At 37.3% G+C, this 13,325-nt stretch overlaps 1 protein-coding gene across 1 annotated transcript in view; it reads right to left on the bottom strand.

Moving 5' to 3' along the window:
- Positions 1 to 13,325, bottom strand: part of LOC139940494 (cilia- and flagella-associated protein 58-like) — a 63,982-nt gene that overhangs the window by 37,981 nt on the left and 12,676 nt on the right. Inside the window, exons 10-11 of the mRNA XM_071936778.1 lie at positions 13,187 to 13,305; positions 10,129 to 10,297 (exon numbers count right to left, since the gene is read on the bottom strand). Coding sequence (XP_071792879.1) covers positions 10,129 to 10,297; positions 13,187 to 13,305 — 288 coding nt within the window. The remainder of the gene's footprint in view (positions 1 to 10,128; positions 10,298 to 13,186; positions 13,306 to 13,325) is intronic.

The raw sequence follows: 13,325 nt of genomic DNA, 5'->3' as shown, positions 1-13,325 counted from the left end.
TGCCACAGGGATTGCTCCTGTAGGGGGTCGATTAATTTGCACATTACATTATACTTCTATCAGACAGATTTGACTGTATTAATTGGAATGTTTTAAAGGGTACTGAAAACGATTGGTAATTACTCAAAATAAATGTTTAGCGTAAAAAATGACATTTCTCACATAGCTCTATAGTTGCAAGGGTTGTGGGTTCGAATCCAACCCGAGTAACATGCCTCTAATATTTTTTTCACAGGACTCGGGAAAGTACTGAGTATACAGTGCTAACACACATCCGTGTATGGGTAAACAACCAAAATTAATATTCTTTATCCCCGATGCAAATTTAACAACTTTTATATCATTGCGGTACCCGCTGCCAAAACATAGGATTTGAACTGCCTGTAGCTACCGGGCAACCTCGGTAGTCTAGTTGGTAAGACACTGCTCTAGAATTGCAAGGGTCGTGGGTTCGAATCCCACCCGAGTTTACATGCCTGTGATATTTTTTTCACAGGACTGGGGAAAGTACTGAGTATACTATACACACGTTGCTAACACATCGATATGTATGGGTAAAAACCCAAAATTAATATTCTTTATACCCGATGCAAATTTAACATCTCTTATCTCCATTGCTCGTTAAGTATTTATGCTAACAATTATTTTGAGTATATTTTTTTTTTACAAATAGTGTCCAGTGCCTTTAAGGCGTAGATTTTGCTTCATGTTTTCTTTCATTTTAGTCTGCTACACTGTGAGTGAAACTCCACTTCCTATTACAGTGGAGGTTGCAAATTATTACCACAATGATGTAGTCAAGCCGTAAGTGCTTTCAATTCGACTCATGGGAGTACTTAGGCGTGACTCCCGCCAAAAGTGCACACAGATTACCGCCCTTATTAACATTCCATTTAAGTACCGTTGTTACGACAGAGACCAATTTACCCGTGTTGTTGTTTCTGTTCTCTTATTTTTTTTAATGAGCAAAACGTACAAACAATTATCCCCGAACAAACCCCTTGCCTTTATCGCAGTGCGCCGAGCGGTGGTTGATCATGGAGTTGATGTATATCATGTACTGTGATTATTAGTGAGGCAATTATAATTATATACGGTTTTAAGTGCAGCAAATGAACAAGACAAATCATGATTTCTACTTCGGTTGTGTACATTTCAAATTTAAATGGAGTGAATTCATTTGAACATTGGTTGTTGACTCTACCAATTCTGCAACTATTTGGTGCATTTTTTTGCAAAATATTCTCAAGAGAGAGAAAGAGAGAGAATAATCTACTTTTTTATTTTTATAAATACCGTAATTACCGATGACATTACTCTTTCTCAGAAATAAATTCCCATCCGCATCCCCAAAGGCAGCTGCCCTTTTTACAAGCATGCCAATTTCCATTTAAACATTCATTTAATTTATAATGTCAACATCTCAAAATATAAATATTCATCAGACGTCCCAGATAATTTTCTATCAGCTAACTTTGCGATTTGTCGATCCAGATTTTGGCAGCAATAGTAGACTACATTGTACCACTTCCCTGGTAACAGATCATGCCCATGCATATTTTTTGTTTTCCTCTCTGAAATACCACGTATAATCAACGGCAAATAAGGGCAATCAATCTTAAAAAAAAAAAAAATTAAAAAAAAAAGATTTTCAGCTCTTTGTGCGAAAATGCCGCTGGAATTTCCGGATTTCGAATTAGAAACTAAACACCTTCTCTCGAGGGGGATTAGTGACAGGAAGAGAAGTTAGAAAAATAATAAATAACCACAAGTTCAGATGAGATGTGTTCTTTGAAATATTTCCCCTTCAATCAGAGAGATGTTTTTTTGTTTTTGTTTATTTATCGCAGACACATTGATATTTTTATGTCCTCTAAAGAATGTGAACTGTAATCTTCTGACAAACTGCTTCTGTCAACACCAAAGGCAAGTGCTTCTTCGTACAGCGAAGGTATTAAAAGGAGGTCACAGCCCTTCTCTGTTGCCCTGGTCTTGACCGTGGTGTCTGTACAAGTTTTTTATAGGTTGGAAGTGCCGTTTGCAAAAATGAAAATGGCCTTGTGGCCCTCTTAAAATTACAAGCCAGCGGTGAAACACAGCTTTTCATCTTTTGCGCCCAAAGTAATATCGGTCTCTTAATAATGTCCGCAATCTTACTTGTTATGTTAAAATATAAGTTAAAGACTCTCCTATTCCCATTTTCAACAGTTTTTTTTATTCAATTTCAGTTTAAAATGATCGTCCGTCTCGTTAGCATTCAATTGTCATAAGGAGTAATTCAATTTCAAACAGTTTATTATTGATTTCACTGGTCAAAATATGGTCATTCAATTTCACAAAAGCAAAGAGCAAGAGGCCGGTCAGTCATTCAACTGAAGTGTAACTAAAAATAGTCTTTAATGACTATAAAAAAAAAGAATGACTTAAAAAACGATATTTGAATGGGAAGAACGAAATCATGTGTGCACAATAATGAATTTTGAATGCAATATGGCTTATAAAAGACTTGTTTGAATTATGATATTGATAGGCATTGCATGGATTTGAACGGATATAAAACTGGATATTTTTTTGCTAAGGTTAGCCCGGAAAACTTATATTAGTTTTGATGCATTTTGGTTGCGGAAAAAACAATTTATCCATGTATGATCAACGAGTCACTGTTATGGGAGACACTGCTTCCTTCTCAAAAACTAATGACATCATCATTAAAAGTGCTTCCATTTGAAGTGCATGAAATATTGCTTTTTGTGTGAAAAATATTGACGTCAAACATCTCATATTTTGTTCAGATTCAGCTGAACTAACCAAACGTTAGCACTCCAGGAGCATTGGTTGTTGGCAGAGTGATCCTGTCTTGTTTTGATATGGCGCTTGTGTGGCAATTTAGTATAACATGATCATTGAGCCAACTATGTGCTGTACGCTGAGATGTTTTGTTAAAAAACCCTCATCGCAAACATTTGACAGATGAAATTATTATTTCTTGGAAAACATTTTTTTGGGTGCTATACTCCTTTCACATTTGGTGTCCGATATGTGACATTCATCCCCCCTTAATATAAACTGCTTCTTCACAGTTTTTTTTTACCCAATGTGTTGTCCTGTCAAAGCGCAGGAAATATCCCACATCGCATCCATGGGTCCTCATTTCAGTATCGTATGCGATTTCAATCCTGATACTTCACCGAGGCAACAAGGAGGATTGCCTCCATGCGCCTGGTCAACGTTGCCTTGAACCCCTTCAATGCTCTGCTGGAAATCACAACAATTTCCTCACTATAGGGTGCCCATAACCAATGAGAAAATGCCTTGGTGCCCTTGCCCTTTCGAAAACAAAGCATACAGGCCTGCAATTTAATCCACAAAAACATACCCATAAATCTCGCAGTAGGCTGATGGTGACATCGTTTCAATTCCATGCCATAATTTTTCTCCCTCTTTACATGAAGTATACATTTCCTTTTTGGATCTCAGTTTCCAACTTTCATTACCAAACAGGAAGCACACTGAACACAAAATCAATGTTTCCCTCCATTTATTTTTAGCGTCCCCCATTCTTTTGCGGAGGTGACGGTAGTTTTCAATTCCGCAACAATTTGTCACCTAAGTGCAAACAACGCCGACAGCTAGATATCAAATATTTGCCCGTCTCAGGATTAAAAGTTAGTTTTTTTCACCCTTGGGCTTATCGATGACGGAGTCGAAAAACTGCTTCCTGTGACAAAGAGATCACTATATTCAATTTGGGAAACAGCTGAGATTATTTCCGATCAAACTATGACGCAGATTGTTTTAAGTTTGAATGATGATCGTTCCTGAGATGGCACGAGTATAGTGAATGGCAAAGATGGGAGAGCCTGATCAAACAATAGGTGATAGCACGTTCGCAGACTTTATTGTGGCATGGGGATTGTTGAACATGTGTATTTGCCCTGTCCACCCCCACCCTTCTTTCTCTCTACCGTGCTTGCCGATGAAACGTTTTCCCTGTCCACCCCCATTCCTTCTCTTTAACAATCTCTCTCTCTCTCTAGCCGATAGAGCACTAATACCCTGATGCAAAGCCAAAGGTGAACCACTCTGGGTGTGCTTTGGCAACCATGACCAGAACCAATTTTCTGACAAAAAGTTCACTGACCCGAAACAATTTCGGAGAGAGCTACGTAAAAGGGAGTCGGTAACCAGAAACAGTTCAAGACGTAGGTCGATCATTTCAGTTTTGCAGTATTCAGAGAGGTGCGCGAAATGCAAATATTGTGTCCTCCATAATTCATGTAATTTGTCAAGTTGTTTGTACAACCTGGCACCACTGTCACCTGGTTTTATTTTCATAGCGATTTAAAAAACTCTCTTTTTGTTTATTTTGGGGATTGAATGCATCAGTTTCTCTTGTGGTTTAATATCCTTGATATTTTTTGTCTACTTAAGATATTTACATAATGCATACTAAATGGAGATTAAACAACAAACAATCACAGACTTGACGGTGACTAGTGAAATAAATTGAAATAATTGAATCTAGTTTGTGAAGAACTTTGTTTGTACAGCCGACACTATTTTCACCTAGGTTTATTTTAATATCGATCAAACTTGTTTTAATTTTCTTTTTAGTTTTGGGTTATGAACACATCAGTTTCCCTTGTGGTTTATTTGATTATTTTGTTAACAACAGTACCAAAATTTGACTTTTTAAAAGATGGTGCATTTAGTGGTGTTTTTCCTGGCTGGACTAGCTTTTTAACCTTTGTCTTTATTCTATATTTTGCTTGTTGTAAAGATTTTGTGCTGTTGTCGTATATCCGTAGTCTTTATTTAAACTAGGCTGTTTTCTGTTTTATAAATTAAATGTTTATATTAGCACAAGTTTAATGTATTTGTAGTTGCTGAGCATCTCTGAAAAACAGTATAAAGTTTTTCTGACACAATCGCTACGAGTTTCAACAAACTGACAGAACCTTAACTATGGATACAGCGCCTTCACAGATCAATTAGCCCCATAGTCTGAACATCCAAGAGATTGACCGACAACTTTTCGTCTTTCTTTTCCACAAATATCCATCTGTTTAGTCTGTCTCATTCACAAACTAATTACATTTCTCCCAACCTTTGGTTTTGTCTTTTGTATTTCCAACTTCTTGTGCTCAATTCCCCCCCCCCTTACCCCTCACAGGTCACACAGTGTCTTGTTGAAAAGTGTGGGGTAATTCTGAACTATAAGCATTTTTTTTGTTTTTAGTTTCTATCAGTGAGCTGCCCTCAACGTCGAAAAAACTGCCCTTGTGAAGACCTTGTGAAGTAAACACTTAATGCATCTATTGCACTGTTAACACATCGCAGGGGTCATTCTAGATTTTAAAAGTTCAGCTGTTTGTTGTGTGGACATGACAAAAGACAATAGATCTGTACTGGCCATGGGAATGGCTGACCAATTTCTCCATGCGACGTTTCCTGATATCAGTGAATGTAAAAGTACAAACATATTGTACTAAAGAAAAATTATAGTGTAGCTGTACATAAAACCTTACATAACTGAAATTCTATAAAATGCCCTTTGTATATTTTATGGTCAGGGATGTACCACACGCACAGATGCAATCCGACTACGGTTTAGGTTACTTGATAAAAAGCAGAAGTACACTCGGATACTCTACTTCTGTTAGGGTTACATGAAAATGAATGCCAGTGTTTCTCCCTTGCCTGTACATATGATACGTAAGGTGTGCTCCCACAAAGTTTAAGAAGTGTCTTTCAAATGTTTACGGCATCATGCGTTTTATGCTAACACAAAACACAGCGAAAAGGTGGCACAGGCTGCAATGAAGTACTATCATGTCTAAAAAAAAAGGAGAATAAAAAAAAAAGTGCTGCAGACATGAGGTCTCAAACCGAAAAGATTTTTATTCCCGCCAATGGACAACTGAGTGACAATAAGAAGATATTTTCACTTATCCGTTTTTCAAGTTAGTGTAACTTTTCTTTCATTTACCTGAAACTAACTGAGAGTGGTTCAATATGTGAATGAACCATGCAGGCTAAGACTGGAAATAGTAAACAAAATAGGAGGGCCTAACCAATATAAAACTATTATTGGAAAAAAAATTGTGCAAACTGTGGGAGGTTACACATTAATGTGAACACTTCTTTTGTTGTACACTACAATGTATCTGTACTTTTTAAAGTTAAGATGGAATGAAAGCCAAATAAATGATTTTTGTTGTTGTAATAATTGCATGGGATATAAAGAATACTGTTTTATGTTTGTAGTTTTGTTATAGCCCGTCACATATGAATGATTTATTAGAACTACATGAATGTGCAAAGCTGGATAGTCAAAGTCTCCCCCATTGATAGTGCATGATGCTTAAACGCACTGGACACCTTTGGTAATTCTCAAAGACCCGTATTCTCACCTGGTCTATCCCAACAGCTAGAACTGCATAATATAACAAATCTGTGAAAATTTTGACTCTATTTGTCAATAATTAAGAGAATAATGGGGGGGGGGGGAAATAATCGGGGGAAAAAACCTTGTTGCAAAAGTTTGTGTGCTTTCAGATGCCTAATAAAAAAGCCTTCAGACTTGAAGTCTTTTTAATGTTAGAGTGAGAAATTACATCTTTCTCAAAAACTACGTTACTTCAAAGGGAGCCGTTTCTCACAATGTTTTGAACTAACTGAGCTCCCCACTGCTCGTTATCATGTTAGTTACAATGCCAACAATTACTTTGTGTAATTACTAATAGTGTCTATGGCTTTAATGTTGATTAGTAATTTACTGTCTTTCAAAAGCTTGTGTAAAAATACATTTCCCGGGAGACCCCAATGACAATAGTTCTGAGAATATAACTATTGTTCAGGCCTGAGTCCATTCTGATAAGACAAGGGGTAAGGCACTTTGCCTGGGACCATCAGAGATAATGGACACATTTAGTAATTGTCACTGAGCAGTAGGGCCTATTCTCACTTGGTGTATCTCAACATATGCATAAAATAACAAACCTGTGAAAATTTGGGCTCAATTGGTCATCGATTTTGCAAGATAATAATTGAGGAAAAAACCCTTGTTACATCACTTTAAGTGCTGTCAAATGCCTAATAAAAAAGGCTTCAGCTGAAGTCCTTTATTATTTGAGTGAGAAGTTTACCTCCTTCTCAAAAACTACGTTACTTTAGAGAGAGCCGTTTCTCAAAATGCTTTCCACTATCGGCAGCTCTCCATTGCTCATTACCAAGTAAGTTTTTATGCTAACAATTATTTTGAGTAATTACCAATAGTGTCCGGTGCCTTTAAGAAGGACAAACGTCAGGCAATGACCGGGGAGCAATCCACTCTTACTGTGCAAGGCCGACCTGTGGTGTACATCTCCTCAAATCAACCAACAACTCCTGAGTGTTTGTGTTTAATGCATTGTGTATAATTTCATATTTGCGTCTATATGGACAAACTAAGTGCTTCATCTCAGATTCAAGAATCAATCATCCATGAGAAAATGACTCAAAGTTGCTTTTGTACATAGTATGTGTAATTTTGTGAGTAATTTTGTTTTCTCTCAGAAGGTTGCCGATTGAAAACCATTGTTTCGAGGTGACATGACTACTAATAGTCACCAATAAATAACTTAGGTATTATTACTAATGTAATGTTACTAAAATATCAAGAGGGCTTAATTTTCTCTAATTGTGTGCATTATTAATTATTTACAAGACGGAACTGAAGTAACAGCTCGAGTGTATACTTCAGACCCTTAAGCGCAATGGACCTTTCGTTTCTTCAGCTTGAAACACGACCCACTATGACTGACTTTTTATCTACACAAGGTAACATCATCTACATTCCTTAATTATAGACTTTCCAATTGAAGTTAATGAGTAAAAATGTTTCACAGTATTGCAAACACTTTACTGCATGCAGTATATATAGCTCCACTGCTGAAATGCTGCTACATTGATATTTCGTTTGCTTACTTTGAAGAAACCTAACCGCAATTTAATTCCATCAGTAATGTAGCCGCAGTGCAAACACTGTAGCTCCTGCTGAAACGCTGACTTACTGTGGTATTTTTTTGTGCTAACTTTGACTAGACCCAACCGCAGTTTAAATTCCATCAGTGCTGTAGCCACAGAGCAAACACTGTAGCTCCTGCTTAAACGCTGCTACCACTCAGATGTTTTTTGCCTAACTTTGAAGAGACCCAACCGCAGTTTTAATTCCATCGATACTGTAACCGCGAAAAGCCTGCGCTTGATGGTTTCATGATCATTTCAAAGTATGTTAATCTCTTTGCTGGTGGCCACGCTGGAGCCATACCTATTTAAAATTCTGCCAAGAAGACCAGCATTCCCCCCCCCCCCACACACACCCTCTGGCATCTATGGCCCATAAGTGATGAAGTCGGCCTAGTGGTAAGCAAAGGCGTCCAATTACACAATCGGCGAGTTTTGGGTTGCTCTTAAGGCTTGCAGTCATGCCATTTGATCTTTCGCTGCGCAGTCCTCAATCACAGAATGAGTGGACTAATTAATAATCATTTGATGCGGAATTGCCAAGTACTTATTCAATTCCACAATCTAAAATTCTGAAACCTGTTAGGGACAGCTTTAAAGGGTTTGTACACAACCCTGCAAGGGGTCAATACAGGTGTCCTCTTTTTATAGAGCTGCTTAAGCACAAAAAAGTAGCTAAGCACTGTAACCAAATTATGCTTACCATAACAGGGTTACCAGTCAAGATACTAATTTGTGATTGGTATCCTGGTCATTTCCGCTAAGTAGCAAATTTTCAGGCATTATTTGTCGCTTAAGTAAACAGTAAGCACATTTTCTTTGTGATCACTTCATCAGAAAAGTTTGCTTAGCGTAAGCATATTTCACAGGTTAGCAAGAAAATTAGGCAGCCAGCTTATGAGTTCACCATAATAATGTCATTCAACTTGAAACAGTAAGCAACAAAAGGTTGTCATGCCCTTGTGTGTGCTTCAGTTAATAAACATCAGCGCTATGAAATGGACACTTGGCAGTAAGCACAAAATCGGTCGTTAAGCTTCTCTATGACAACTGGCAATTTCTCGCTGTAAAGAAAACCAAATTCGTCCTTGAAGAAATCAGTCCATATGTAACATTAGAGAAAATTTCAACTGGAAGATTTGTTTAAGACGTTGATCATGGTAATGTCATCTTATTTTAATCTAATACAAGTCAACGTAACCAAATTAAACCTGGAAGGACAAAACCATGCGATCAATTTTGGTACTATTACATTTTTCTCAATGATATAACGCTGTAGTACTAATTCACAATGTCGACAAGCTCAGAAATATTATATTATTATATGTATTCATTCAAGTGTACTCATGGGAAAATATACAATTTTCACACACACCACTTGCTCATACTACTCTCTTGTTTTACAAAGCCATGAAAGCCATCGTCCGATCGAAACAATTGCACGCTTCAGCGCCCGAGTCACATGAATGAGTTTCAAATTAAGAATTTTCCAATAGACAGGGGGACCCCTTATCTGTATCAGATTGAGCTTTCATGGTCCTCCATTTATCAAGTTTCTTTCTTCGGTTAAAGGCACTGGACACTGTTAGTAACTGTCAAAGACCAGTCTTCTCACTTGGTGTATCTCAACATAATGCACAAAATAACAAAACTGTGAAAATTTGAACTCAATTAGTAGATAATAATGGGGGAAAAAACCCTTTGTCACACAAAGTTGTATGCTTTCAGATGCTTGATTTTGAGACCTCAAAATCTAATTTTCAGGTCTCGAAATCAAATTCAAATGTTTTTGTGGAAAGTTACTTCTTTCTTGAAAACTATTTTACTTCAGAGGTAGCCGTTTCTCACAATTTTTAATACTATCAACAGCTCTTCATTGATCGTAAACGAGTAAGTTTTTATTCTAACAAACTATAATCCTTTGAGTAATTACCAATAGTATCCAGTGCCTTTAAAAAATTTTTTAGCTGTAATGCAAGAGGAACTAAAACTGAGCGTACCCAGATTGTTTACCCCATCAACAAGTCATGTCGCCCGCTCTTTCTTATCGACTTTCAAATCAATTAATGCTAGCCGACTGAACCGGTTTGGGGTTTCAAGAAATTGCCGCAAAACACCTACCTGATCAAGTTCCTTCTTCTGGCGGAGACGCTCCGCATCTGCCTCGGAGATGATCTTGAGGAGTTTACGTTCCTCCGCTTCCTGGGCCTCGATGTAGGCCTTGCTCTCGGTGGCCTGCTGTTTCATGCGTTGCAGCTCTCCCTTCAGGGCCTCTTTCTCCTTCTCAACCCTAGAAAGGAGGAATAAACAAGGAAATGCAATCTTCAAGAAGGTGGACGAGCAGTTATGCGTTATGTATTGTCACGTTCGGCATTTTGAGTGTGAATTCTCGGATAATGGCATCTCATATATTAGCTAGATATTACACACGTTGGAAAATGTTGCTGGGGAAAAATTAACCATTTACTTCACATTGGTGATGAGTGAAAAATCGAGGGAAAGATAAAATTTGTCTGTATTAAATTTGCTATGTTTTTCCCGTGAGACATTTAATAAATTTCTTTTGTAATCCGCACTTAAAGGATTCAGATACCTTTTTAAAATGTCAACATATTTACATTAAACTTACAGTGTTTGAAGATATAGATAGTGGAAAGCTTCCCTTCAAATATTACTAACTAAGGTTGTGTAATTTTTGAGAAATGAGTAAAACAAGTCACAAAATCATTTTGGTCTCACGAGACCAAAATGATTTTAGAATATAAAATCCCCTAAACCAGTTATGATATTATACCAAAACCATAGCATAACTGGTTAATACGTTTTTACATGCTAAAACTGAGATGAAAATTATTACTTTTACTTGTTTCTCAAAAACTACAGCACCTCAGTAAGTAAAATTTCAAGGGAAGCTTTCTACTATCATAATCTTCAAACTGTGTAAGTTTAATGTAAATCTGTGGACATTGTGTTTTTTGTTAGGAAAAAATACATAGACCCTTTAATCTGGAAGGAAGGACTTTATGGGGGTCAAGGTTAATTTGAAAAGTGGGAATTTAGGCCTAGTTCCTTTTCGGGTTGAAAGTTTTTAAAAAAACAAGCGCTTATTGGTTACAAGCAATGGATAGCTGTTGATAGTACACAAAATTGTGAGAACTGGCTCTCTCTGAAGAAACGTAGTTTTTGAGAAAGAAGTAAATTCTCACTAAAATATTTGAATTAAATTCAAGACCTTAGCTGAGGTCTCGAATTCAAGCCATCTGAAAGCACACAACTTGTGCAACAAAGGCGTTTTTTTCTTCCAGTATTCTCTCGCAACTTCAATGACCAATTGAGTTCAAATTTTCACAGGTTTGTTATTTTATGCTTGTTGAGATACACCAAGTGAGAAGACTGGTCTTTGACAATTACCCAAGGTGTGTCCACAGTGTCTTTAAGAACACTGTGTTTACATGCTGAAATTTGTGCATGGTTTTTCGTTACTTTCTCCTGACTCGCACAACGAATTAAGCCCAAACTTTCACAGTTTTGTCATTTTTTTTTGCATCATCTAATAGTTGATCGCACAAACCGCAAACACCGTCTGCCACAGTTTTGTCAGCTCTACCAATCTTATAAGGGGCAGGTCCCAGTGTTTCTGGCAAGGGGTGGCGCCAATATGCACAACCTCTCCTTGTATTTTTTTAGGGGTAAATAGAGGTTGCTTAATGTTGTAAATAATTCTTGATCGGCACCAAGGGGTTGGTTCCTCAAAGCACTGAGATTCATCTTAAGATGAGTTAGAAGTATTACCATTAGTGATCTTTTTAATTACTTTTTGCTTAGCAATTAAGATTGATACACAGTTAAGGATCATGGTCCTTAAAGTGTTTGTATATGTTTGCTAATTACTATGATAATTTTTGTCAACAAAAACTTGACTTTTATTATTATTATTTTGTTTTTTTCTTATAATATAATTTTCTTTTTACAGGAAATCATGGTCCTTCAAGGGAAGGTACACGTTTGGTAATTACTCAAAACAAATATTAACTTAAAAACTGACTTGGTAATGAGCATTGGAGAGCTGTTGCTAGTATAAAACATTGTGGGAAACAACTCCCTCTGAAGTAACGTAGTTTTTGAGAAAGAGGTAATTTCTCACTAAAATAATAAAAGACTTCTAGCTAGAAGTCTTTTATTCCTATCTGAAAGCACACAAATTCGTCCAACAAGGGTGTTTTTTCTTTCATCATTTTCTCGCAACTTCGATGACCAATTGAGCCCAAATTTTCACAGGCTTGTCATTTTATGCTTATGATGGGATACACCAAGTGAGAACACTGGTCTTTGACAATTCCCAAACGTGTACCTTCCCTTTAAAGGGTCTGTATACATTTGGTTATGACTCTGAAAATTACTGTCAACGAAAACATACGCAATACCTTTGGGTGGTATAATGCCTTTTGAGAAACGTTTCACTTTGAAGCACTGTGGTTATGGAAAGAGATATCACTTTTTATCCCCCAAAATTGGAATTTGGAAGCGTTACTGGTAATGCTTCTAAGATTGTGTATTCCTAATAGGGGTTATTCTTCCCGCGTGGACATATTCACTCTGAATTTCCAGCAATATCATTGGGAAGGTAGTGCTTTCTGCTCTACCGGCCAGGCTTCGAATTGATGATACCCAAGCCTACATCCGCATGGACTGTGAAAGGGGTAATCCTGTTTCAGCCCTAGGAGTAGGTGGCAACGGCCTCTGGAAACAAAACAAATTGTAGCCCACACCTTGAAGTGGCCTTCAGGCCTTGTGTGTCTGGCGACTTGCATAACAAAATATTGTTAAAAAATATCTCAAAAAGGCAACCACCTTTTGAGGTGAACAATTTTTTGTTAGTTTTATTTAGAAGCAATGTATCTACATTTAAATAGGATTGAAATTTTCAAAGGGTTTCATAAACCATTCCTATTGACTCCTTGCACCTGCGTCACACGCGGCGACTGTACCAAGTTCAACATTTTGGTGGTCAATAGGTTTATGTGTAAATGCCACGTCGCCTAAAATGTGCACTTCGCTGAATAACGCACAAATGACATTGCCCACCAGTATGGCACATCCAAGATATTCTGAAGATGACGTCAGGTGAATTGGGTCAATACGGACCCTTTAAATGTTTCATTAATTATTGAGTTCTTACCTTTGATGATCAAGATGCTCCTTAACCAGTGCTGCCTCCTTGGCAGTAATCTCCTCCTTCAGCTGATCTATCTGATGGTTCATAATCTTCAATTTACGTTTCATCTCCGTAATCTCATCCTACAGATAAAGAAAGAGAG

Source organism: Asterias amurensis, chromosome 8 (genome assembly GCF_032118995.1).
Source record: "Asterias amurensis chromosome 8, ASM3211899v1".
Classification (NCBI taxonomy): domain Eukaryota; kingdom Metazoa; phylum Echinodermata; class Asteroidea; order Forcipulatida; family Asteriidae; genus Asterias; species Asterias amurensis.
This window is presented reverse-complemented; position numbering and strand designations above follow the sequence as displayed.